Genomic DNA, 24,738 nt, shown 5'->3' on the forward strand with positions numbered 1-24,738 from the left:
AAAGCAGTAATTTTTGTCGCAATTCCAAATTTCAAGCAATTCCAACTTCACTTTCCACCTTCATCCAAAAAAAAAATAAATCAATGAATATAAAAATTCCAGCACACATACGAGCTGGTCGTTTCACTCTGACGAGCCCAATCGCTGATATATCCTTTCTTATTCTATAGAAAGCTCTTCTGAATGGTAGCTGCATCTTTTTAATGTTAAAATTTGCATTTAAAAAATACGAACTTGCTCACCCTTGGCTATTCAGTGGTTTATTTTTTTCCATTTTTCCTTGATACTGACAACCACGTTGGCGTATGTTATTCAACTGCATGTCTGTACTGCCATAATTAAAATAGTGTCTTCTTCTTTTCGTTTACAATCACACGTTTCTATTTTTTTTTTCTTTTTCTGTCAAATCTTAAAAATCAATTTTCTAACACATAATGTTGGATTTGTGGCGTTTAAAAAAAGGAAAACAGATGTTCAACAAACTACCTCATCTGAAGTCCCAATATATTAGACTAATCACGCATTAATGTTAAGCCCAAAATTTATATAAATAAATGTTTATAATACAATTTATACAAAAGTAACAAATAAAGTCATACTTAAAAACAAAATGGCAGGATTTTCAATATGATATAATTAGTCGGCATCTTCTGATTCGCCCGATAGGCTATGAGTTTCGCCAGTAACGCGACTCCTGAAAAAAGAGTTATTACAGAGAATAGAAAAAGGGGATGAGCAACATGAAATCAAATAGGAGAGAAAGAAACAGTTAATTCAATTCAATTTTCAACAAGAGAAAGAAATACAATTTTCAAATAAAAAGAAAATAGCTAAATAAAAAAAGAACAAAATAATTTTTACTTCTTTTTTGAATCTCCAGTAACAAAATCCTTTTTGTGTCAAAAATTCTAGTTTTCTTAAAATTTTGGCATTTAAATATCACACTTCTTCAAGTAAAACTCTTCAGCTTCGTCAAATTTCCATTTGAAGTTGTTTCATCTCAAGAACTCCACTTTCCGAGAAATTTCAAGATTTAAATATCACATTTCTTAAAATAAAGCCCTTTAGCTTCTTTAGCTTCATTTCATTTTTATCATAAATGGATAAATAAAACAAGACAAAAATTTAAATTTTATACTACTTTTGTAATATATTTTTTGTTAATGTGGGGACAAGTGAGTGGTTGGTTTCAGTAATGGGATCAAAAAATTATGGGACAATAAGAATGATAGCAAAGTATATAAAATTGGGTATGTCACATAGAGATAGATTTTTGTAAAAAGGGGTGGGGTGAGTGTGGAAAGTATTGTTGTATGTGTGTAAGTTGTTCTCTTGTTTGTTATTTTTGTAGTCATGGCCCTTGATAGATGTAACATACATCTATCTATTTATGTTAGTTTAATGGTATCATGTGCTTTATTATGTTTTTGTAATGTTTTTTAATTTTGCGTTGTTATTGTTATGTAGGCTACTATACTTTGCTATGAGTGTTATAATCATGTTATTATTTTGTGTGATTTTCCTTTTTTTGCCATGGCCCAAAGTGGCTTTTATTACAATAAATATCTATCTATCTATCTATAATGTTTGACTGTGGAGTAAAAAAAAAAACATAAAAAAAGTTAAAAACCTGCAATAATGTGTTCTCTTCCATTGGGATTCAAATGCTTAACATACTTCGTCTACTACTATTAGCAATTGAACGTATTACATTTATCTATTTCAACAAGTGTTCGATTTGAGCTTTTTTGGCGGTATTTCTCTGTAAGAGTAAGAAAAAAAAATATTGAAATTGAGTGGTGAAATTTGAATAAATTTGAGTGGTGCCTCAGAGGGAAGTTACGAAGATGATTTAAATTAATTTCGAATTAAAATCAACTTGGTGGGTTGTGATGAAAAAGTTAAGAGCCATGGCTAATTGGAGCAAAGCCAAGACTGATAGTTTGAGTGAGAGACAAAGCTGGCATAACCCTTTTTAAGGAATTGTATAAAAATGATGACTTCTTCATAGATAGTCTATCATCCATTTTATGGCAGAACTAAGGTATATAGGCATGGAGTAAGGGTAATTCAAATAGTCCATCAGTTCTGAGCCATTTGAAGGCAATTGGAGATCCTAAATATAATGTTTTCTAAGATTTATGACTGACCATGTCGACAGGACTGGCAGGCAATTGGGCAACTGATCGTTCATATTACATGAGCTTTGTCTACTGGAAAAGCCCACTGGAATTGCAATGGTGATGACTGAGATTTTTTGAGCTGACTCTTAGTTCAAATGTGAAACTATACCAAGACAGGGGTTGAATTTCTCTTAGGTAATCTGATTTCAGGCCACATGATGAAAAAAACAGTTTCATCTGAGAGAATATTTGGTTCGTCCCTGTTTCAGATCAGAGTTGTAAAATACGTCTTTATAATCGGCCAGATTTTATGCAAAAAGTCCCTGTTTAAATTTAGATAGTCACTGTCTATATTTTTGTAGACAAATTCAAATGTGTCTTTTTTCCCCCTAAAGTTTTGTAAAGCAACTTCACAGCATTTCGCCTTACATACGATTTACCAGTGAGGAACGTTATACTGAATATTGTACATTTATATTTCTTCTCTTTAACACTTTTATTATCTTCTCTACCTTAGTAGCCTAATTTTAACAAATTAAGTCTGTCTCTTGTTTATTTTATTAAATAAAAAAACAAGTTTTTTAAACTGAAAGTAAGGAGCGACATTAAAACTTAAAACGAACAGAAATTATTCCGTATATGAAAGGGACTGTCCCCTCTTCAACGCCTTGTTCTTTACGCTAGAGTTTTTTATTGTTTTAAAAAATAAAGTTGTGAGACAGAGCCAAACTTTAGCGTAAAGAGCGAGGCGTTGAGGAGGGTACAGCCCCTTTCATATACGGAAAAATTTCTGTTCTTTTTAAGTTTTAATGTCGCTCCTTACTTTTAGTTTAAAAAAATAGTTTTTTTTTTTCATTTCTGATCATTTTTTAGTTAATGCAGATTTTATTTTGGCTCACCGTCATTGAATAAGTAAACAAAATTTGCATAAAAATTTTACTTTTCTTTTGCTAAATGGCTGTCTCTAAATTTGGTTCTGACGTAATTTACAAATTAACTTACGTAACGAACTTCTATATTCGTATATTTTTCTTCTGGCAAAAAATACACAGTTGCAGATTTTTGCAGATATGAGCTTGAAACCTATGTTATAGGGTTGTCTGATACGCTGAATCTGACGGTGTGATTTTCATTAAAATGTTTTCACTTTTAGGGGATGTTTCCCCCTCTTTAAAAAATCAGGTAAATTTTCTCAGGCTCGTAGCCTTTGATGAGTAATACTAAACTTTAATTCATATATTTAGAATCAGCATTATAAGCCCATTCTTTTGATACATTTATTGACTCCAAAATTCCGTTTTCAAATGTTTCGATAACTACTGAGCAGTGTCGCCTGTTTTTTTTTTATTACGTATATTTCATCACGTATATGAGTGGGTTCTCACAATATTAAAAAAAAATCTATTTACCACTAAAGTTAAAAAAAATTTTAATTCAAAAAAAACAGAATAACAATGGCGTGTTAGTTAGAATATATAGCTCTTTTGAAAGCACTAAAAACAAACTATAGCGTAAAAGGTGAGGTATTGACTTGGGGGAGAACCCCCTCATATACGTAATGATTTCTGTTCATTTTAAGTTCTAATGTTGCTTCTTACTTTCAGTTGAAAAAGCTTGTTTTTTTTTATTTAATTTCTGATCGTTTTTTAAATAATGCTTGGAAATCCGGTGCCCCCTTCATAGAAATGTACCTTACCCCAAAGAAACATCCTCCACGGAAAGATTCTCCAGAGTAACCCCCTCCTCCAGCCCCTCCCCCTCCACCAGATAAAAATTCTTCCTGAAAATGTCTGTATACTTCCCAATAACCAATACAATATGTAAGCAATGGGCAAAGTTCGTAACTTGCAGCCCTTCCCCTGGGAACTGCGGGGGATTAAGTCATCGTAAAAGACATATTTATTAGATTTTCGACTATGCTGAACAAAACGGCTATCACAAAATTTTGATCGGGTGACTTTGAGAAAAATGAGCGTGGGAGGGGGCCTAGCTGCCCTCCAATTTTTTTGGTCACTAAAAAAGGGCACTAGAACTTTTAATTTCCGTTCCAATGAGCCCTCTTACGATATTCTAGGACCACTGGGTCAATACGATTACCCCTGGAAAAAGAAATAAAAATAAACACGCACCCGTGATCTTTCTTCTGGCAATAAATGCAAAATTCCACATTTTTGTAGATAGAAGCTTGAAACCTCTACAGTAGGGTTCTCTGATACGCTGAATATGAGGTTGTGATTTTCATAAAGGTTCTATAATATTTAGGGTGTTTTCCCCTTTTTACTAAAATTAGCCAAATTTTCTCAGGCGCGTAACTTTTGATGGGTAGGACTAAACTTGATAAAACTTTTTTATTTGAGATCAGAAATAAAATCTGATTCTTTTGATGTATCTATTGGTACCGAAATTCCGTTTTTTAGAGTTTCGGTTACCATTGAGCCGGGTCGCTCCTTACTTACAGTTCGTTACCACGAACTGTTTGATTACCTTGGGCTATTTACTGTTACCTCTCGTTTTATAATATTGTTGTACTCTATTTTGTAGAATAGATAGCAAAGTACTTTGTACAAGTTCAGTCACTCTATAAATCTTACATTTATACCAGCCGGGATTTACAATGCAACATAATTTTTTCGTTTATTTTTTTACTTCATCTAAAGATATGAATGGATGCACTGGTGGTTAAATCTTCTTTTTAACTGGTAAAAAAAAAAGTAAATATAGGAAATTAATAAAAGAAAGGCCAATTAAATTAAATAAAAAACATCCAATTAATTCGATTCAATATTTAAGTTTATTGCAGCATCATCAAAATAAAACTGCCAAACAATGTGGCCACCGCCATTCTGTTTATGATTTAGCAGTTATTAAGTCCCAAAGCCACCATATATTCTGTCATCTTTATTTTTCTCTGATCTTCCGAGAATAAACAAGTTTACAATTTATGATAATTGTCATGTGCAGAGTGATATCATCTTGGTATTCCTCTTAACCATGGCCCTGGGGCTGTAATTACCATGTCACCCCTGTATCTACATAATTGACCTTTTCGACCGATCTAAATTTATAGATACCTTACAATTTTGATCCGATGCTATTTGGGATAGGAGGCAGGACCTTTAGTCCTGGGGTACAATTGCCATGTTACCCTTGTACCCACATAACTTGGACCTTTCGACCGATTTATATGGCTACCTTAGAATTTGGATCCGATGCTATTTGGTATAAGGGGCAGCCGATGGCACTCCGTGCTTTCAAGAGATAGCAAGTTCACTTACGGTAGGTTTCAGCCCTTAAAAATGGAACGAGAACTTTTAATTTGCGACCGAACAAATTGTCCCCAAGATTGTCGGGCTATTTGTTCTCAATGACGGCGCAAAAGAAGAAAAAAATGAGAGACACAAACTGTCCTGCCTCTGGGGGGGGGGGATATAAGATTGACTATGATGAATGCTGACTAAAAAATAGTAGGCTTTTCTTGTTAATTCACATTAGCATTTTTGTCCAATTTTACAACGCCGATTGAATGATGTGAAGCTTTACCACAGAAGCCTCTCAGCTCAAACAAAGAAGAAAATATCCAGACAATACACGTGCGGGAAAATTGTAGAAAAATTAGCATTTTTATTAAAGTTTAATAAAAATGCTAATTTTTCTACTTATTTCCCGCACGTGTATTGTCTGGATATTTTCTTCTTTGTCTACTTTTTGGAGCATTTCCATCCTACATATAACCTCTGCCTTCTCCAAAATTCATCTACACGTCCTGTCTGTAGAATTGATAGACGCACTTCAGCAATCTATTATACCCATGAGTATCCTACCATTTTCAAACCGTTTTCTCTTTTATAAGCTGCCAATGTTTATGGACTAATATTAATGGCCAATGTTAACAGACTACCTTCCCTTTGAAGGTTTTTTTTTAGCAAATTAAAATTAAAAGGCGATTCTCCTTGGTGAGTTGAGGCAGAGCATATTCAAGAGATATCAACTAATTACGAAAAATCGCTGAAAATTATGCTAAATAATTTGATTTTTATGACTTTTATAATTGTTTTCTAAGCTCCAGCTAATGCATAATAGACGCCCAGGTTAATTATTTGCTGCTTTTTTTTTGAATTTTTCTTAATTAAATTAAAGTCTCTATTGAAAAACTACATAAAAGTCTATAATGTTTACCAAACAAAGGTTAAAAAGATTCATTGGGAGATTTCCTTAATGACTTGGGCTAGAGAGCATTCACGAGATATGAACATATTCAGAAGAAATCGCTGGAAAAAAGACCAAAAAAGCATACATTACCTATGCAAAATCGCTTCTTCATACGCTTTTTTGACAGCTTTTCTGTCAGCGGGCTTTTTAGAGTCAACGAGCTTGCTTTTATCATTATTAGGATCGACACCCAAAAGCTCCAGCTTGGATCGAGGCAACCATTGCCTAAAAATGACCAATTTATAATTTAAATAATATTATTTATTTCTACTTGCATGTCCTGCTCTAGATTAATACAGAGTGTACACAAGACCAATATTTGCTTATCATAATAACTTAACAGCCAAAATAAGCGATTTTTGTTGTTTTGCAATACAAGAAGTAAAGTTAAAAATTGAACTTTTATTCGGTAACTAGGCAGTTTTTCCAACAATTTTTTAAACAAGAGCAACAACGAGCGATTAAACAAACAATACTTTTTCTTTCCAATTCGTCACATAAGAATAAATGGCAATTATAGGGCACAATACACAGCGAAAGATGCAGTAGACCACCCATATGGGAGCCATCGCATTCATTCTCTTCGAAGCATTCTTTGAAATAACTTAGCAAGAACCACCTCAGAGCTAACACATACAACCTAAGCCCCTCTTCAAGCGACATGGAAGATAGATTGTTATACAGAATTCGTACAACCTATACCTGAATTAGTACCCTTTTCTTCATAATACCATGTCCCTCTAGCGAGGACCCCAAAAATTGGAGGGAAAACCTTACTAAAGATTTTTTCCGGGCCGGGGGGGGGGTTGTGTGCTATCAAAAGAATCAACAAGAAGGTATTTACCTCCCCTGGCCTTTGTATAACAGTCTCAAATACGTTTATTACCTTAAGTTTTAAGGTAATTTATGAATGGGAGGAATGGTTTTTAGCCTTCAGGGGAAAAATTTTTAAAGTGGATTTTTAAGACTAATTTATGCGTCGAAAAAAAAATTCATGTTGCAGTTCAATCCCCCACCCCCATTCCCTGGATACTACCCACTAGAGGTTTACCTCATCTGGATACGGCCAGGCCCACAGCCATGATTGCACCAATCCGTTTGGTAGTTTGTACATTTACCATCGTTGGTGAAAGCTGGAATTTAGTAAGTAGTTAACCATTCTCTGTCTTTATGAGAATTTCCCCTCATTATATAGGGAGCAAAAGGTAAAAATCACTGCATAGACAACATTTTCTGTTTATTCAAACTAGTACAGCAGGGCAATAAACAGAAATAGAAAGTATATTTATTTATCAATCAGTATTAGAACCTCTACAATCAACCCAAATCGCCTGATTTTCACCATGTAATACTTTTACGCCTATACAACAACTAATTGCCAAGTAATTATCGTGGTAACATCCCGGAAGGAAAAGGTTACCAGCATAGAAGTTCATCAGCGAGTAGGTCAACAATTAGTTACCGACCTTCATAAACGTAGGAGATGGACGTAGCTTGGCTACGTCCTTCCTATGCCAGAGGATCGACTCCCATGCACAGATTACGAGTGGTGCCCTGAAGGGCAGCGCAAAAAAGGTGGACCAAGACACAACTAATCACGGCAGTATAAAAAGCATCTTGGTATAGGAGAGGTGTGCCTTCAACCACAGTGGGAGGACTTCAGGGCTGCAACTAGGCTTCGTAATGTCTGGTGAGGTTTCATAGGCGCCCTATGCGTAATTCCTGGCTCTAGAGGGTCTAAGGTCTGAATTAAACTGGCGTAAGTCTCACAACTTTCCAAAATGCGTTCGCTTTCTTTCATGTTGATGGTGCCGTAAAACTAATTTTACTATTGTTGACTGAAGTTAGTGCTGTCTGTGTGAACCTAGGGTTACTGTTATCATACGTATCTTGCACGATTTTCGTAGGTGGAAAATTCAAAATACAATTTTTATGCGACCAAAAATAATTCTGGATTACTGATTTGAAAGAAAAAAAAACTTTTTTGCAAAAAGGTTTGTTGATACTTCATCGTTGGGATTCTAATTATAGTAAAATTTATTACTTAATCTTACAGGAAGATAGTTGCTTCACTTTACCTAGCGTTAACTCACCTTAATTTTAATTTACCTTCCGTGAGAGCTATTGGTAACTAGGATTTCTTGCCATAAACCAAAGAATCTGGAGCCTAGGTCTTATAATTGACAATTTTACACAATCGCAAAGCTACACCAATTGCAAATATGGTACGAACCACTTTCTTGTTTTCTAAGTTACATACTATCCTAAAGCATTAATAAACTAAGGGATCTATTTCCGTAACTATCTTCGATAAAATTTCAAAAGCCTTTTACCATCTGGACCACTGAATTACCCTTGGTGAGGCTAGGAAATGTGGGGCGTGGCGGGTCCTTCAAGAAATGCTGGGCAATTTTCTGTCTCATCAGGAGCATTGTGTCTTTGTTCCAAATAAGGATAAGTCAAGTTGTACCAGTATTTCTTGCGGGTCTGTTCAGCACACTAAGTTATACCCTTTTTCCTTTCAGGTTGTTTCAATAATGTAACAAGAATTTACCAGAATTGTTGTAAGTTTGCAGATGAATTACGTATTGTATGTATAAGAAAAGTTAGTACCAGTACAACAGAACTTAGTAGACTTCTTACTAAAGACACTGAAATATGACCTTGATAAAATGAAGCATACTTTGAACACAGAATAAAAGTCACTCGTATCTTCTTGACACGGGGCACTTACTGAGGACTTCCTAAAAAGTTCCTTCCTGAAAACTAGTACAACTAGCTAGACTAACTTATAACTGAGTACCAAAAACTTCATAAAGATTTTAGATGTTTGGTTAGACAATGACCTTGAATTGAATTGTCATTTATCTAAAATAATCCGATCTTCTACCTTTTTGCTAAAATTCTTTTCTCAACATGAAATATTTAGTGTTGCCATGACTACTTCAAGAACTATTTATTGTGCTGATCCCCCAATTTTTAGGCTTGACCCCCACTTGAGCACGCTTGTCCCCTTTGCCTTGTCTAAACAGGAAGAGGAGATTTCTAAAAGGGGGTTCTCACTTCCTTCGATATAAGACAACATAAATACACTTTGGGCTTTGAGCCTAACTCTCAGTCGTGTTCAATTTACAACATCATGTCCTTCCTCCCTATCCAGACAACTTGGTAACTAAGTACTATGCTAGACTAATTGGAAAGAATGCCATTTGACATATACTTCAACATAATAAACAGGAAAACCTAACATTTCTCCTTTGTAGCATTTTATTCATTTCAAATATTGATTTTATTGCAACTACTATTGCTAACAGGTCACTGCAACACCAGGGCGCTTAAGGCCAACACAGCTACGGACACTAGCCCTTCCTTTCCAATATATCTAAAGATTCTCTCTTTACACCCCCCCCCCCAAAAAAAAAACTTTCTGTTTTCCTTAAATCTTTCCTAACGACATCCTATCACTCCATTACGGGACAGCCTGCTACTCATTTGTCCCTAGACGGCTGGCTGATACCCAAGGGTTTTCTGTGGTATACCTTGGCCCAAAGATTGTGGCCAAAGATTGTGCTTGTCGGCAAATCATCGAGGGCCTAACGAAAAGTAGGTGATCACCAAATGGGGTGGGAGGGTGTCGTAAGAAAAGACTTAAGGGAAAATAGAAATATCTTGGGAGGGAGTAGAGGGAGGCTTTGAATAGGTTGGGGTGGAAAAGGAGCGTGCGAAGGTGTGTTGGCCTTAGGCGGCTCGGTGCTGCAGTGAGCTGTTAGTAGTAGTAGTAGTAGAAGCACTATCGGTTGTCATAATTCACCCATTCAAGCTATACTTACTACTAGTGCTTTCATTGAAAAATAAAAGTATTAGGGGCGTTCGATTTGACTAGACAAATTAGCATTTCCTAGCCTCAACAGAAACCAAATTACATAAATAAATTAAAATTCAGAAAATGAACAGGGGGAGACGTACAACAAAACAAAACCATGTTGGGGCAGTCCCCTTATTTACACAGTTAATGACCTTGAATCTTACTGACCTTGAAGCAGTCACTGCTACGCTGGGTTATTATTGTTGCTATTTTTTGTAGCTCTTTCCATTAATTATTTCATTTTTTCAATTTTGACATCTTAGCTCATGTTAGCTAAAAGCTGTTGCATCAGCTGTTAAAGCTATTTTCAAAATTATATTGATAAATATTCCAGGTTTATACTTCATCTGATAAACTAAACTGAAAATGCTTTATTTCGATCATGGCACCTTTTTTTCTAGTTTTTTTTTGTATTATTGTTCATTGGGAATTCACAAAGAAAAGGCCAAAAAGTAGTCGCTCGTCATGCAAACTAGGTTAACATACCCTTTTTTTCTTCCTTTTTTTTTACTGCGTCTAAGATAGGGATAGTGGCACCACTGTTTTTTTAAATCTGGTAAAGTAAAAAAAAATCTGTATACAGAAAACAAAAAAAAGGAGGTCAATAAAATGAAATTACTCAAATTAGGAACAGACAATTAGTTCAATTTAGTATTTACGTTTATTTTGATCTTTTCAAAAAAAAAAATTGCCAAAGAGTGTGGCCACCGTAGCTCTGTTGATGGCGCTAGAGGTTATTAATTCCTAAAAGAAGAAAGAACAAAATGATTCTTTCCAAAGATCTATACTTTCAGGTCTAAAAAATTATAAATAAATAAAAAGATTTTTGTTTTTAACCAAGAAATAGTGTGTCAGTAGTTTGATAACCATGAAATGGGTAATTTTTTTAAAGCGAAGTTCAACTACTGGAAATAAGGAACACAGTTCAACAAAATTTCTTTGTTGTTAGTGAAGTTTGCATTTATGTATTATTATTATTATTATCTATCAGAACACTAGTAGAACAACCAACTTTGCAAATCTAAAAAGACCCTATAGCCAATAAAGACTCTATAGCCAAAAACGCCTGCTTTTTGTCACAATCCACCATTCTCTTTGGTCAAGTGCTTATTCACCCCCCCCCCGAATGAAAGGTATCCTACCTTCAGCTCCTTCCAAATATGCCCTCATTTCGCAAGCGGGTTTTTGTTGCTTGCTTTACTTGCTACGATCTAATACTTGGTGTCTAAGCTTCGGTCTTTGGTCTTCACAAGTATTGGACCTTAGCCCTCTTAAAAATGTTTTTAAGGTCCTCTTAAAAAAGGACCTTAGCCCTCTTCACAAGCGGGTTTTGTTGCCTCCCTCTGGTTGTTTCACTTGGTACAGTCCAATGCTAGGTTTTTAAGTAATAGACTAGTCTCACCTTAGCTAAGATGACAGCTAAATCATCCTATAACATCAATATCAAATCGAGGGGCGCCAAGGGGAGGGGGCATATACCTCTAGATTTTGAAAATACATTTTTTCGGCATTTTCAGCAAAAAAATAATAATAGGAAAACAAAACAAAATTGTCTTACTCCCCCCCCCCTAAATTTAAGCAAATTTTCTTTTCGGTGTCTTTATTTAAACAAAACGAAGTAAACATTCTTGCCCACCCCCAACCTATATTTGCGTTACTTGCCACCCCTGATCAAGTATTGTGAAGTCCATGCTTCTTCAAATTAGTCTCTGCCAATTGATTAAGACTCGATGTAAATAAATATATACACATATGAGTTGGATTGACTATGTCTTCTTAAAGATATACAATGAACACAATACTTTACTTACCAGGTTCGCTTGGAGTCAAAAAATAAAACTAAAAACTTGGGTTCAGTGAGTTTAGAAGCCAAATCCAAAATATCTTGCGGAGGAACAGGAATAGGAACACCATTGTGATAGTACCCAGTTCGGGGCATCTTTGGATTTATTATCTAAAAGAATAATATAACAATAATGGCATATCTAGTTTTTTCCTTCTCTTTTTTTATCTTAATAATTATTTATAAAAACTTTTTATTTTACTCTGGTTTGGGTTTTAATTAAACGTTTTTTATAACGTATGCATAACGTTAAATGTAAAGTGCATAAATGTATAATGTATAAACGTATAAACCACGTTATACACGTTATAACACGTTATACACGTTAAATGTATAAACCACGCTATACGTGGCTTTACATTTGGTCTTGAAGTATTTATCTGATGGGTCCATTTCAACCGAATTATAAGTTTAAAAATCCAAAATTACTTTAATCGAAGTATTAACTGGAAAAGCGGAAAATATGTTGAAAAGTTAAACAATAGCGGAAAAACAAAAATTTAAGTTCCATCAATTTTATTATTGTCATTTAATATACCTTTGAGAAAAAAACGTAAAAAAAAAAATTGTATCGTTAAATGTTTCTTTTTGAATACCTAACTATTATTACTTTTTTTTAGAAAATCAAATCGAATGAATCGGCTTGCTCAAAACTTTTAACTTCAATTTCTGCTCATAGCCTTATTTTGGAATTTTCGACAGCAAATAAATTGTTGAAATCAGAATAGTTTCTTTTTTTCCTTTTTCCGTATTTTGGAAAGTTTAGAAAGTATCATAAAAATAATTCAGGTTTGGTAAGTTCGATTGCTTGGAATTAGTGTGGATAAGTCAATTTTTATTTGCCTTTTTGTACTATATTTCATATAGTCAATTTACGATTAATTTTTCCCTTACATATCGAATAAAGTCATATTCGATTCCGATTGCTGAGTATTGGTGTAGCTCTGTAATTCCCCATGTAGGAAGCGGGCCCCACAGATCATGCATGGCAATATTTTCGTGGGTCATGGCCTGGACATGCACCCTTCTGCTAACCATACTTTAGTCTTAATTTTGAAAACGAAACATTTTTCATGCAAATGACGTCACATTCACATGCATTTAAAGAGTTAAAAGATACATGACAGTATTGCCATAACCCATGCATTGTATAAAATGTGATATATTCAGACAGTATTTCTTATTAACATAAAATATGCATGGAGGATGACCCGTGAAAAGATACCAAATTAGTGGCTTTATAAGCTTCCTTCAAGTGAATATACGTTAACTTTTAAATAACAAAATTTAGGTATCACGAGGGAGGGGCATCAGGATTTTAGAAATGTCTGGGGAGGGGGGAATGGCCCAAAATCGGTTGGGAACCATACGTGTAGATTATTCAGCTGTTGTTTTTTTTTGCTATATTGCATATTATCAGCTTTTGATTTATTTTGTCTTTATGATGTTATATTTTGGTGTCTTTATAATCTCTAGTTGTTCCTTCTTTAAAATGACTTGCTGTTCTGAATGTTCATTGTCATGCGCAAGGTTCAGGTTCAAGGTTCCAATTCAAAGTGTCATGCGCAAGGTTCTGGCCTCTTTTAAAGGCACTTTCCGCTAAACTAAGCTGAACAGCCAAAACTTTATTTATTTGGGTATCAACTCTAGTGGTTTGAAAGAATAAGTCATCAATTTTTTTTAGAAAAGGTTTTTGCTTGAACCTCTGAAGTATATAGGATAAATTTATTGACAAGTTATGATAATATATCAAAATAAAATCCTTCAACGAACAGCATATAGCCCGAAGGGAGAGGCATAAAAATCCTGAATGAACAGAAACAAAATAAATTGAACAAAAATGAAAAAAAGTGTGTTTAGAGCTTATGAAAGATTTTAAAAATAAAAGTTTTTGCTCAACAATACACCTTTTAGCTATACTAGCATATAATACCATGGCTACCCTCTATAGTTAGCCCAGCAGAATTATGATGCAGATCTCTCAGGATCTCTAGTTGTTTCTTCCTTGAAATGACTTGCTGTTCTGAATGTTCCTTGTCATGCTCAAGGTTCAAGGTTCACAGTCAAGGTGTCATGCGCAGGGTACAGGCCTCTTTTAAAGGCACTTTCCGCTAAACTAAGCTGAACAACTAAAACTTTATTTATTTGGGTATCAACTCTATTGGAAAGAGAGAATAAGGTTGAATAAGGTTATTAGTTGGAAAAAATAAGAGTCATCAACTTTTTTTTAGAAGGGGTTTTGCTTCAACTTCTAAAGTATATAAAATAAATTTACTGACAAATTATGATAATATATCAAAATAAAATTTTTCAACGAAGAGCATATAGCCCGAAGGGAGAGGCATAAAATCCTGAATGAACATAAAAAAAAATTTAATAAAAAATGAAAAAAAGGTGTGTTTAGAGCTTATGAAAGGTTCTAAAAATAAAAGTTTTCATTCAACAATACCTCTTTTAGCTATATTAGTATATAATTCCAGGGTTACCCTCTATAGTTAACCCAGCCAAAATTATGATGCAGATCTCTCAGGGTCAGAACCTGAAGTGTCTCCACTATAGCTTCTCCAATGGATACTGAAACACAGTCTAAGTAACAAGGGTCTAATATAATCGAAAATGAATGCAACTTAAAATTATAATACGAATTAGTTTCATTATATCTACTATATCTCCTCTTCACCACAATTAACTCCACACTACACTCAGACTCAATCAAGAAGCACTAATGGAATTGAAGATGCAGCTCCATCAGTATCAAAACCTGCAGTATCTTCACTATTTAGAAGTAACTTTAGTCGTTGTTTATAATCTGACCTTTGAACAACTGTACAATTTTAAGCCGGATTAGCTTTGAAAAGTAAAACGTTTCGATTTTTCAGATGATGATAATGATAATGGTTAAAGTCCACAAGTCAATTCTTTTTCTTTTTTTTTGGCTGTTACTTATTTATTTTCAAATTTTTTCTCGCTTTTTATATCAGCTCACTGAGGTGGGATGTGGATTTTTTTTGCAGAGTTTGGATTATGGATGATTTAAGTATATTAGATGTACCTGCTGGTAGGCTGGATGAACTGAAAAAAAAAATCCTCTTGATATAAATAAATATTTTCATAGATTTTCGTCGCAAGATCAAGATTTATCAGGTCCTTTTAATGCTCCTAAAAATAAATATTTATATGTTGATGATCTTCCACCTTTAAATAATCAGTCTAAACGACTGTCATTTTGGAATTGTAGAGGACTAATTAGCAGCCAAAATTTTTTGTATGATTTTTTTAAAGGGCCGTCAACAGATGTCTTAGGAATTTGCGAAACAATTCTCGATGAAAATACATTTCGACATTGCAAAAACTATAGATTTTTTCATGCTAGTCGGAAACAGAATAAGAGGGGAGGAGTAAGGTATTTTGGTAATAGATTTTTTACATCTTCTTTACGTAATGAATTTATGATTTGGAATGTTGAGATGCTATTTGGGAGTTGTTTAGTAGAAGTGAATGATGGAAGATATATGTTTTTGGTAATTGTAGTATATCGGCCACCATCGTCTAGTATTCAAGAGTTTTTAAGTCAATATGAGTCATTGTTAGAGGCCCTCACCCAACAAAACCATCCGTTTTATACATGGGCGTACGTAGCTTCTTCTCTAGGGGGGAGGGGGCAGCCAATTCTTTGAGGGGGGCTGAAGTTATATTGGCAGTTCACAAAACCTTAGATTGCCAGCAAGTTCTATCATGCCTATGAAATCTTCATTAAGAAGTTATCACCAAAAATCATAAATCATCAATAAGATTCAATATTAATCAATCTTCTTGGATTAGAACTAAATCTTTCCAAGACATTATGGATAATTGCTTCTTGTTTGACGTTTATTCTGTCATTCCAGCAGTTTATTTCCAGCTTTTTCAACCATCTACCTTTTATCAACTGCTTTTTAGCCATCTACATTTTTCAACTGCTTTTTCAGCCATATCTAGTGTAAATTTGAAGTTATAGGGGGGGGGGGAGCTGCCCACCTCTGCCCCCCGCCCTTCCGTACGCCTATGGTTTTATGTAATGGGGGACTTTAATATTGACTTAAAGCGACATAATGCCTCAGCATCGAATAAGGCATTAGAATTTCTGAACATTTCATTTTTAAATGGTTTGTTGCCTACTTGCTTACTACCATCAAGAATTTGTGACGAACATGCAACTCTTATTGATAATATTTTTACATCTGATAATTGCCTTAATACCCATATTATTTTGAATGATACATCTGATCATTGTGTTGTTGTTTCAGAATTTCCTGGGTCAAGAATGGAACTTGAAAAGAGACCAAATAAAAATTATAAAAGGGTAATTAACCAGAAAAAATTAAAGGAGATGAAAGTAAAAATAGGAGATATAAATTGGTCTGATGTGTTAGGAATTGAAGACCCGAATCAGTCAACTGTCTTATTTTATAGCAAGTTTAACTAAATATTTGACCAAGTATGTCCCTTGGTATTAAGAAAATGTGATGATTTACCTCGTACGCCATGGGTTACTTAAAGCCTATTAAAGGGTATAACAAAAAAATAAATCGTATAAGGTGAAAATCCAGTATCTAAATTAAATTAATATTGCAAATTTTAAAAAATATAGAAATCGGCTAACTCTTGCTCTCAGAGAGGCAGAAGAAAAATATTACCAAATTAAATTTCGTAAGTGCGATTCACCTCGAAAAACATGGGAAATAATAAATGCAAAAACTAATAATGTTAAAACAATAAAAAATCCATCTCACATTACAATTGATGAAGGAGTTAAAATAACGGATGAGAGGGATGGCGTATGCATTTGTTGACCATTTTAGGAAAGTTTAAAAATAATCTAGTGGATCAAATTTCTGATGGAACACATGATCATAGAAAATATTTACCAAATAAAGTAGATAGGACTATATTTATATACCCTATCCAATTTTTGGAGTACCAAAAAGCTGTTATCAGTTTGAAAAAATTAATTTTCTACAGGATAGGATGGAACGTCGACTTCTCTGTTTAAAGATTTAGCTGCTGTAATTTCTCAGCCGCTTTTACATATTTTAATTCTTGCATAAAGAATACATTTTTCCAGTTTGTCTTAAAGTAGCTAAGGTTTCCCCTTTATTTAAAAAAGGTGACAAAGATGATACAAACAATTACAGGCCTATTACAATTTTATCACCTGTTTCTGAAGTTTTTGAAAACATAGTAAAGGGTAGGTATACTTTATTTCTGATAAAGAATTATTTTCTCTCCCAATCAGTTTGGTTTCTTGAGTGGTAGGTCAACAGAGCAAGCAGTAGCTGCTTTACATCATTTCTTACCAGAAGCTATGGATGATTATCTGGTGGCAACTATTTTTTTTTTACATAAAAAAAAGCCTTTGATACAATAGACCATGCAAATCTTCTTGATAAGTTGGAAAATATAGGAATTCGTGGAATAGCTCTTGATTTATGAGAGCGTAATTATCTGAAAGAAATTTTAAAGTCCAAGTTGGCGAGGAATCATCTCATGTTTTTCCACTAAAAATATAGGGGTATCTCAGGGGTCTGTGTTGGGGCCGATATTTTTTTTTTTAATTTATATATACAATCTTCCAAATTGCATGCCTTCAGAAGAAGAATTACCAATATTGTTTGCGGATGACACAGCAATTAGTTTGAAGGCGGGCAATGAGGAGGACCTACGATTATCTCTCGAAACTATTGCTTTGAATGGAAATTCTTGGTTTCATGACAATCGACTAATCCCTAACCTAGAGAGGTCAGAATTTATCGGAATTGTGAGAGGGCAGAAGTTCGAAGTCAGTGAGGCGTATGTCATTTCCAACTATTAACATTGGAATTTCCTCCATAAAAAGAGTAGATGTGTTCAGATATTTAGGCATTTATACAGATTCAACTTTGTCATTTAAATCACATATTAGTTAACTCGTGGCAACAGTGTCCAGGAATCTTAGTTTGCATCGATTGCAGTTTCTGTTTCCGTACCAGGTCGTGAGGCCTCTATATTTTTCATTAGTTAAATGTTATTTTCAATATTGCTCGATATCTATACCATATATAATTCGTATAAAAATACCCTTAACTTTTAGAAATTAGTAATCAACAAGAAGATGGTGCAAGATGGAAGTTTAACTCACCAGTGCAGGATACCATGGATAGCCTCTACACTTAGCCCAGACTAAGTCAAGAGGCTCTAAAGGAATTAAAGATGCAGATCTTTCAATATCAGAATCCGAAGTATCTTCACTGTCAGACTCACTGTCTGTGTCTTCTGAGGTTTCGCTACCCGACTCACTTTCTGAAGAGCTTGTTCTATATATTTTAAAACTTTCTCTTTCCTTGGCTAGGCTGTCCAGTTCACCATCTCCTCGGAGACGATCAGGGTCGAACAAAGAACGAGCAGCATTATCACTATCTGAATCTGATGCAGATTTGGCTTTGGATGGAATTTCGACTTTCTTTTTCAATTGAGGCTTCTGAGATGAATCAGCTTTTCTGAAGTCGGGTTTCTAAGAAAAAAGAATGCTAATATCATTATAATCAAAATGCCTGAAATCAGCTGAGAAAACAGATGGCTGATATCAACATTTACTACCATAGATATCAGATTTAAAACTGTAAAGATAGCGGGAACTTAACTCATAATTGTACAGTTTACTGCATATGAAAAATACTTGGATAATTAACGCTGTGTATAGCATGTTAGCAATTTTAATTATGTTAACATTTTGAAGATATGAACAGCAATAAATGCAATGTATTTAATTCTAAACTCGGTTTCAAACATGAGCAGATGTTTTCTATTGTTAACTTGAAACATGCAAGACCATATTAGGGTGCGGAGGGGGGTTTCAAGTATCAAAAAGGAAAACACTCATGATGAACACAGCCCTTCTGAGAGAACATACACAAAATAATGTTCGCTCTCAAGTAGAAAAAAAAGTTTAAAAAAAACTTAGAAATTTAGATTAATGTTAAAATTGAGATAAATTTTGAAAAATATCAGAATCCTTTTTTCCCAACAGAAAACATCCATATGTTTGCCTAAAATTACCTTAAATCGCAGCTTGAAGCGAATTTAATATTTTCTATCCTTGTGCCACTCCATAATGACTTCAACTTGCTGGGCTCCAGGTAAAAATTCAGCTACCACTCAGTTATGTAGTAACTCCCGCTACTCTCGGTCAAACTTCCACTATAAGACACTTGTGTATTCAGGCAATACCTTATCCTCTGAGAAACGATCCTAAAGGCTGGTTTCTTAGTGGCATTAGAAACAGCTACTTTTTCTTGTGGTTGGGAGATTTAGATTTGGGGGGGGGGGGGAGCCCAAGAGCACCAGGGAGGATGTTTTTATAATCTTGTGGGTTGAAATCATATTCCCTGCATTCACTTCGAAAGGTGAGAGAAGAGAGTTCAAGGGGGGACATTCGTTCTTCATAAGGCCTAACCGGCAGCCCACTGATCCTCTTAATTTCTCTGCAGTGTCCCTTTTCTACGACTGTCATATAATTTTTGAAAAAAAGGGATGTCAAGAAATTCTAATCGCAAGTCAAAGGGATAGATACCAATGGATAGATACAAGGGATAGATACCTTGATACCAATGTTTGGTAGAAGTTTCTTAAACACCTAGGATGCCAACTTAAAATTTTACTCATAATAAAAAAAAGATATTTAAAGGCAGAGGATGAATCAGTCTTGATATGAAGGCTAGATTTCAGTTGATGATCAACCATGGCGTAAAGATCTCTTTCATTAGAAACTGCAGAGTTACTTAGCGGGTGTTGATTGTATTTACCAAAGCTAGTCAAATGGCATTCGCTCATATTGAATGGAGAAGTATCAGCCCAACGTCAAAGACCATAAAGGTGATTCTGTATCAAGGTGATGCTAGTCAAGGATTTTTGCAGCCTTATTCATTAATTTTGAATCGTATACATAAAAGGCGATGAGACTCGATAGGAGGTTTGGTTCACCAAACATAAACGGTGCATTAAAATATTGCACCGTTACAAATTTGCACATTAATGCACCGTAAATACCAAAACAGTGCATTAAGACATTGGTAAGTCACTAAAATTTTTGTCATTCTAAAGAAAAATGTTAAGATATATATCGAACAGAAGAAAATACTAGAAAAACTGCTGCTGGTGGGAGAGTTGAGCCCAGGCGCCTTGATAACTAACCGAGGCCTTTAGGCCCCCCAGGAGACTTTTTCACGGCGTATTATAGTAGTCTTTACTGTTCAAGGCAATCTACATGAACCCAAAAGAACAATTAAGCACAGGAACTTAATGTTAAACAAAAACGCATTTATAAATATACCCCCTGATCCAATACCGCACGTTCGGTAATCCTAACAGAGCCTGGTGTATTTAAAATTTAAAAACAGGTTTGTAACCTATAATCAAGCGCGTATCCGGGATTTTTGATCGGGGGGGGGGGGCACAAAAAACTTAAAGAACGCATCAAAAATTTATTTATATTAATTTTTGTTACGGCAAAAATTTCGTGGGGGTGAACACCCTTAACCCCCCCCTGGATAGGGCCTTGCCAATAATACTAAAAGAAGGAGCCCACAAGCCTTCGTTGAGCTCATAAGGGTCAGTATAACATCTTATTGTAGACTTCATTATTCAAAGTCTACTGTAGACTTTATCATTAAATGTTCTGACAGCATAAGAACCCCTGCTAACCCTTATGTTGGGTCTGATTTCAACCCTCTGGTGGCGTCTTCAAGAGCATGAAATACAGTTCCAAGTCGTGGTACGGGTTGTCATTCTTTTGCCACCTTCAAACGTCTAATGCTTGATTTTTAAAAGGCTGATTTAAATCTGTAAATAGTAATTGTCTGTTTATAGCATTTTTATTCGTTATTATAGCTTGGATATGTTTCTATTATATTTCTTTTTTTATGCGTAACGCCTGATTTTTTTAATTTAATTCCTATTTCCTTTTGATTTGGTTATTAAAGGTTAGTGTTACACATTTTATACCTTTTTACTCTAAATATCTCTATTTTTATATATATATATATATATATATATATATATATATATATATATATATATATATATATATATATATATATATATATATATATATATATATATATATATATATATATATACAGATCTTTTATTATAATTTTTTTTAGAGCCTTATCGTTTGTAAGAGGTGGTGTCACCTTTCTTTCTCTTATTTCATTTTTTCTCCTTTTCTCTTTTGTCCCTTTAAAAAGACCCAGCACTTGAAACGTCGATTCGACGCCTGATGTAATGGCTTCCGACGGTTTAATTATTTTCTACTTTTTAATTTATTTCCATTTTCTTTTTTATATCATTTTATTTATTTTCCTTTGTTACTAGATATGTGAAGTGATGTGAGTTGGCTGATTTGAGTTGATTAATTGTTATAATCGTTATCAGCTTGCTTTTTTATTGTTTGATTTACTTTTTTTCCTGGGGGTTACGGAGTCCGGGCCATGGAGTCTGTAGGGATATGTTTCGTTCCACGTCTTTTTTGTATTAGGTACGTTGCAAATAAACGAACTTGAACAAGTCAATCTAGTAAATGAACTGAAAACACAAAAACACAGAAGATTAAACGTAAAATTTTCGCCATTAGAGGCAGATTTATAAAAGTACATTGTTGAGATGATGTATTTTCACACATTATTTCTTTACCGATATAATGTATTTAATCGTTAATTTCAGTACAATAATTAGATATTTTTCAAATATCATGATCACTATGATCATGATATAAATATCATGATCACAATTATGATCACTATGCAGGGCTGCAATACATACAAAAACATTTATAGAAAGGCATACACTATTTGAAGGGTTGAATAGCAATTGATTTGGGCTTTCCAAAGTTTCTAAAAGTATTATTTTGAAAGAAATAACAAACAGATCAAAGGGCATGGGCAACTTATAAGACTGAAAACTGTCGCTAATGTCAAAAAAAAAAAAAAAAAAAAAAAAAAAAAAAAAAAAAAAAAAAAAAAAACAGTACCGTCTAGCGTTTGATGTTTCTTGGCATTTTTTTCAGTACAATAATAAACCAAAATTAATATAATTAGCGCAACTGGTAAAATTAATGTAATAATAAGAATATGATCTCATTTTCTGAGAAAATCACAATTAAGAAGCTCGAAAAAAAACACGAAATGCTAATGGATAGATGGCGTTGGTGATTTTGTTGTCGAAACAAGTCGCCAGTTTCCACTCTTACAAGTTGCCAATACTCTTTGAAGTAGATGGCAACCCTGGCCCCAGCAATATTGAGAAACGAATGATATCACTAAATAGAAGACATACATACCGGTATAGATATAGCTGCTTTCTTATTAAAAAGTACAGAGGTTCTTCTATTGACTCCAGCTGGACTGTTGTTTAGGCTCCCAGGCTCACTGGCCGTCTTTACGGGAGTACTAAAGTCCAATTTGGAAACAGGAACATTTAAACTGTCAACTTTTGGCTTTCGTCCCACTTTTGCACTGCTCCGTCCTTTGTTTATCCCGTTTTCGGACCCAGGGGGACTTTTAATGTGTCTTGTTCTTTTAATAGCCTCGGCTTCGGAGTCAGTGCTCGAGTCAGAGAGACGTTCTAAAGGTCTTTTAATAATTGGGGGTCGACCAGGACGTCTTTGGACGGGCTTTGGTCTAGAAAATAAATAAAATTGTCAAAACTCAACGGCTATTCTGTGGAATGAAGAAAATAAATATAATTTTAAAGTAGTCACGAAACATTCATTCACAATGAGATGACCATAAATTGACTATAAGGTAATAATCCCCACAAAGGGTAGGCTACTTGGTCGGTAAAGAATGGGGAAGACACATGAGTCATTTTTTAAGTAACATTGGGTTTATTTAAAAAAAATATATATACATCATCGATTCCCTTAAGCAATGCTTGTGCGGGAGAAAACCCTCCTAATAAATAAAAAAACCAAAAAAACAAAAAAAAAGACAGAAAAAAAAGAAAAAAAAACAAAAACAAAAAAACAAAAAAAAAGAAATAGAGAAAAAAAAAAAAGAAAAAAAAATTTAGAGCGCAACTTACCGGACCCGAAAACCAACCAACCTCCAAAAAACACCCAACAAAATTATAATAACTATAATCATATTCAGCTGCAACTAAGCCCTCCTCAAAAACAAAACTTAAGTGGCGTGGAATAATCCATTCAAAATATACACATCAAAACAATGGTTCTTTAGCGACTTACGAAAATCCTGCATTAGATCACTGATTCAGTGGAAGAAAAAAAAACAAAAGAAAAAAACCGATTAAATAAATTTATTCAATTAATCAAATTTAATTTAATAAAAAAGATATATTTAACAAAAAACGCTCCAGCTAATCTTACACAAAAAAGAGAAAAAAAGACAAAAAAAGACAGCAAAAAAATTGTTGGTCGTTTCTTTTTATCATTCTTAAAACTTTTGTGAACATACTGCAGCCGTTGATTCAGGCATCATATTCCATAGAATATGATTCGCCGTCACAGGATTGAAGTCTGACTTTGCGGGGGGGGGGGGGGTAAAGTAACGATGTAATTATGGTACTCGTGTTATGTAATACTCTGTTTTATTCATCATTTAACGTGTGTATGTGTTTAAGTATTTCACAATGTGTAGATATTTTGCTAAGTTTCACTTTTATTAATAAATTTAGCTAACTTAAAAAAATGTCTTTCTTTTTTTAATTATAATTCCTCATTTGTCATTGTATTCACGACGGCTCATAAATAAATTCAGTTCAATTCAAATATCATTTATTATTTCAGCTCTAAATGAATAAAAAAACGAATAATAAAAAAAGGTTTTGCTATTAAGTATATACCGATTCACGTGTCTAGTCAGGTTTGGGGCATGTAATTTTGTAACTAAAAAGACAGAAAATTGGATCATGCATCTTTAGTTTAGATAATTTTAACGAATCAATTTGGATTAAGCTGTTTCTTACGATCATGAACACACCCCGAGAAATTTTAGGAGAAATAAAATATTTCACCCCCCCCCCACCTCAACCCTCAGCCTCTTTTATTGCATAAAAACGAACAAATTTCTAATTTTACTCTTTTTCTTTACGAGAATCCGAGGATGGTATCTTCTTTAACTAGCTTTCGGGCAATAGAACTAGGAAAAGGAGTAGCCTAGTGTCAGGCCAGTTGGTACCATGCTAGCTGTTGCCACCATATGTTTTACCTTTCAATTGGCCAAACAGAATACAGATTATTGTATTTCCATTCATTCTATGTACAGCAGGCATAAAAACCAAATTTTTTTCTAAAGGAACATTTTCAGGCTAGACGCGTTGATAACATAGATGTGTCTGGCATCTACGGATAGATAGATAGATAGATTTATTCACATGAAAGCCCTATTGGGCCATGGTGACATACACAAAACAAGCGAAAAAAAACGCAACAACAAAACTTAAACTGAAAAAACCCTAAAACTGATTATTTAAGAAAATCATCACGATGCCTCATACCTACCCGGACGAACTTTCCAACATTATTTATGTTCAAGTATCACCTAGTTTTAAAAATTTCCAAAATCCAATCTTTCCCCTCGACCTCCCTACCAAATATTTCCAGGTGCAATTCCCTCAATTTCTTACATTCCCCTAAAAAAGGATGCAAAGACTCATCCATCTCT

The 24,738-nt window shown here is 34.2% G+C and overlaps 1 protein-coding gene across 2 annotated transcripts in view; it reads right to left on the reverse strand.

Moving 5' to 3' along the window:
• Positions 1-554: 554 nt before the first annotated feature.
• Br140 (bromodomain-containing protein 140) overlaps positions 555-24,738 on the reverse strand; it is an 86,514-nt gene continuing 62,330 nt past the window's right edge. For both annotated transcript variants that reach the window (XM_089102707.1, XM_089102706.1), the window contains exons 13-17: positions 22,395-22,734; positions 18,198-18,569; positions 12,009-12,151; positions 6,423-6,557; positions 555-694 (exon numbers count right to left, since the gene is read on the reverse strand). In XM_089102707.1, coding sequence (XP_088958833.1) covers positions 637-694; positions 6,423-6,557; positions 12,009-12,151; positions 18,198-18,569; positions 22,395-22,734 — 1,048 coding nt within the window. In that variant the 3' untranslated portion in view covers positions 555-636. The remainder of the gene's footprint in view (positions 695-6,422; positions 6,558-12,008; positions 12,152-18,197; positions 18,570-22,394; positions 22,735-24,738) is intronic.

This window comes from Artemia sp. Qi Xiang Cuo, chromosome 16, assembly GCF_049724085.1.
Source record: "Artemia sp. Qi Xiang Cuo chromosome 16, ASM4972408v1, whole genome shotgun sequence".
Lineage (NCBI taxonomy): Eukaryota > Metazoa > Arthropoda > Branchiopoda > Anostraca > Artemiidae > Artemia > Artemia sp. Qi Xiang Cuo.